Source organism: Atta cephalotes (genome assembly GCF_000143395.1).
Source record: "Atta cephalotes unplaced genomic scaffold scaffold00097, whole genome shotgun sequence".
NCBI classification, from domain to species: Eukaryota; Metazoa; Arthropoda; class Insecta; order Hymenoptera; family Formicidae; genus Atta; species Atta cephalotes.
The window spans coordinates 268480-271958 of record NW_012130161.1 but is presented as its reverse complement, the minus strand read 5'-3'; the positions used below and the strand labels follow the sequence as shown (position 1 = coordinate 271958).

General features: G+C 32.0%; 1 protein-coding gene across 1 annotated transcript in view; it reads left to right on the top strand.

Moving 5' to 3' along the window:
• The window catches only part of LOC105624946 (tectonin beta-propeller repeat-containing protein), an 8084-nt gene extending 4932 nt beyond the window's left edge, over positions 1 to 3152 (top strand). Inside the window, exons 16-24 of the mRNA XM_012206289.1 lie at positions 84 to 432; positions 553 to 703; positions 920 to 1119; positions 1399 to 1608; positions 1688 to 1789; positions 2009 to 2144; positions 2278 to 2469; positions 2543 to 2700; positions 3102 to 3152. Of these exons, the coding sequence (XP_012061679.1) occupies positions 84 to 432; positions 553 to 703; positions 920 to 1119; positions 1399 to 1608; positions 1688 to 1789; positions 2009 to 2144; positions 2278 to 2469; positions 2543 to 2700; positions 3102 to 3152 (1549 nt within the window). The remainder of the gene's footprint in view (positions 1 to 83; positions 433 to 552; positions 704 to 919; positions 1120 to 1398; positions 1609 to 1687; positions 1790 to 2008; positions 2145 to 2277; positions 2470 to 2542; positions 2701 to 3101) is intronic.
• Positions 3153 to 3479: the final 327 nt, after the last annotated feature.

The window sequence follows — 3479 nt, the reverse complement described above, 5'->3', positions numbered from 1 at the left end:
GAGAGAGAGAGAGAGAGAGAGAGAGAGAGAGAGAGAGAGAGAGAGAGAGAGCAGCTTGTGTTAATTATAACTATTTATTCCAGGTTATCTTTTAATCTCGTCTGTTACACTACAACGTTTGTAAAACAAAAGACTGTGACAGACAGTCATGACATTGCTTTGCATTTTAATCCAAGACTCAAAGAAAACATCATTGTACGAAATACATATCAAAATGGTCAATGGGGAGATGAGGAAAGAAATGGAGGAAGTCCATTGAAAGCAGGCTGCGATTTCACATTGTACATCGTTTGCGAAGAACGCGGTTATAAAATTCATATTAATGATAGCGAATATACTTTTTACAGTCATCGAATACCTCCCACCAGTATTACACATTTACGTATCAAGGGATTAATGACTTTATGTAGTCTCACATATAAATCTACATCTGTAAGTAAAATATTCTATCACTGAAGTGGTTTTTTTCTTTATTTTATAATATTGACTATCTTGGCAATTATAATATGTGCATGCATGCATACGTATTTTACTGTTATATACTTTACATAGGTAATTATTGAACCCATTACAATGTTTTGGAGGCAAATTGGTGGACATTTGAAAAAAGTTGAGACGTGTTCCGTGGGTGTTACTTGGGGCATTGGTTACGACAGTACTGCTTGGGTATATACAAGTGGTTGGGGAGGCGCGTTTCTCAAAGGTACTTAATATTTATAATTAATAATAAATGAACTGATAAGTTTTGTATAAAAGACAAAAGAAGGAAAGAAAATGAGTACTCTCTAAATTTCTAGGGGTGATATTTTACCACAAAAGAAATTTAGAAAGTACATTGAAGATTTTGGGCACGATATTTAGATCGAATTAATGTATCTATAATTCAATGCAAATTGTTAATGTGAAAAGAATTACATAGGCTTAGGCACCAGCAATACCGGAGTAAATACGATGGTAGATACCCATAATTATTATGTATATGAAAATCAACGTTGGAATCCAGTAACTGGATATACTGCACATGGACTTCCAACAGACCGGTATATGTGGAGCGATGCAACTGGACGACATAAATGTACACGAGAACATACAAAATTATTGTCAATGCATTGGCATTGGGTAAGTGAATGAGAAAAAAATCTTTTCGAAAATAAATTGAAATTCTGAAATTCACTAGAGCTTTGTGTTATAAAATAACACTAATTAAATAACAATAATTAAATAAAATAACTAATTAAATAACAATAATTAAAAAATAGTTTACTATTAATACTCTTTGACATATTCTTTGAATAAATATTAGGTGTGGGAAAAAGTCGTGGCGTTTTTTTAATGCCATCTAATGGGAAAAACGCCACGAACTTTTTCTCACACCTAATATATTTTTATATTTTGAAGGTATCAGATTGGATAGTTGACTTTCACACATCCGGTGGTGTTGATAGAGATGGATGGCAATACGCTACTGATTTCCCATCGCAATATCACGGTAAGAAACAATTTACTGATTACGTTCGAAGAAGACGATGGTTTAGAAGATGTCAACTAACTACCAGCGGACCTTGGCAAGAATTGGGAAATACTAAACTCGTTGATGTCTCTTTATATGTATGTTTTATATTTTTATTATCATCTTTACACATTTTGGAAGGAATATATTTTGTTAATTCTTTGTTAATTACAATAGGCATCTGGAAAATCTGGTACGGATGATCTTATTCATGTTTGGGCGGTTGCTGCAAATGGTGAAGCTTTGTTCAGACGAGGTGTCTCAGAATCTTGTCCAATGGTACAACTATTGAAATTGTTTTTAATTTTTTTACTATACAATACTATATACATACAATATTATATATATATATATATCATATGTATGCGTGTGCATAAAATTGTTTATTGATTACGCATATAAGAGTATATAAGATAATTTCTAATGAGCAAAGTAACCGTTAAGTTATATACTTTTGATCTACTTTTGATGATTCTACATGTTTCACATATTAAATAGGGAGTATCATGGGAACATATACCAAGTGATCAGCCCTTAATTAGCATATCGTGCGGTCCATGTGGACAAGTCTGGGCTATTGGAAAGAATGGTTCCTCCTGTTGGAGGCTAGGCATTAGTGCTACAAAACCAACTGGTATAAAATTAACAAAAAATTATCACGGCATACATGTACATAATAACTATAATTATTACAATCTATTACATCTAATAGATAAGAAGGTATTTAATCAAAAATTTTAAGATAATCGATATTTTATAAAATTTAGGTATACAATGGCAAAATGTCGAGCCTCCTTCAGGCGCTCAGTTGAAGCAAATTTCAGTAGGACATGATGTTGTGTGGGCCTTAGATACAATTGGTCGACTGTCAGTACGCCGAGAAATACAATCCAATGTTTTCCCCGAGGGAACTCATTGGCAGACATTACCTGCTATGCCAAACGATCCCATTCATATAGGTATCAAGTAGTTACTCTCTTCCCTTTTATTTCTTCTATTTCATTGTAAAATGACGTGTTAATACATTCGTAGATATGTCAGTCGCAAATGCTAAGCAAGGATTCCGACATGTATCCATTTCGAGGGAGCAAGGACAAATTTGGGCAATTTCAGGAGCTGGTATTATTTGTCGAAGAATTGGTGTTACTCATGAAAATCCAGCTGGAACCGGATGGGTAACTGGTATAGGGGTAAGTAGCGAAAACAAGTTTCAACGAGTTAAAAATTAATTTGATAAAAAGTAAATACGGGTAAATAGAAAATACGGTCTAATGATTATATGAAACTATAACAAAAGATTGAAATTAGAATTTTTTTCTAATAACTTGTTATTAGAAATTGCTATACAATTGGTAAATACAGATAAATGACTATAATATTCTTTTTTTTAATACCTAGTGACAAAAGTAGTATCACTTTTCTATTTGAAATAATTGCATCACTGGAGCGCAATATTAAGCTGGAAAAAAGTGTAAAATTTTTATTTCAATACTGTCTCATAATTTATATGATGTTAAATTATATGATGTAAAATTTATATGATGTAAAATTATTAAATGAGAAAAATAAAATTTGAATTTTTTCCTAACAGGCAAACTGGCAAAGTGTAAGTCTTGGAGGACTTGTAAAAAAGACAAAATAATCTTTATTATACGTATATTAAAATAATGCGTTATATAAATAAATACGTATATTAAAAGCTACGATAATATTAAATAATTAATAACTTTATGATTGCCTTGTAAAGTGTAATATCGCATGCGTACACATGTATATGAACACAAAAGTCCATGCCAATATAATTTGTAATCAATAACCATAATAGTATAGGACAAATTACTTAACCCCACACATTGAAAAGTTCTTTCTCAATATGATGGATATTAAAGAAATGTTGAAACGAGAGAGAGCGAGAGAGAGAGAGAGAGAGAGAGAGAGAGAGAGAGAGAGAGAGAGAGAGAGAGAGAGA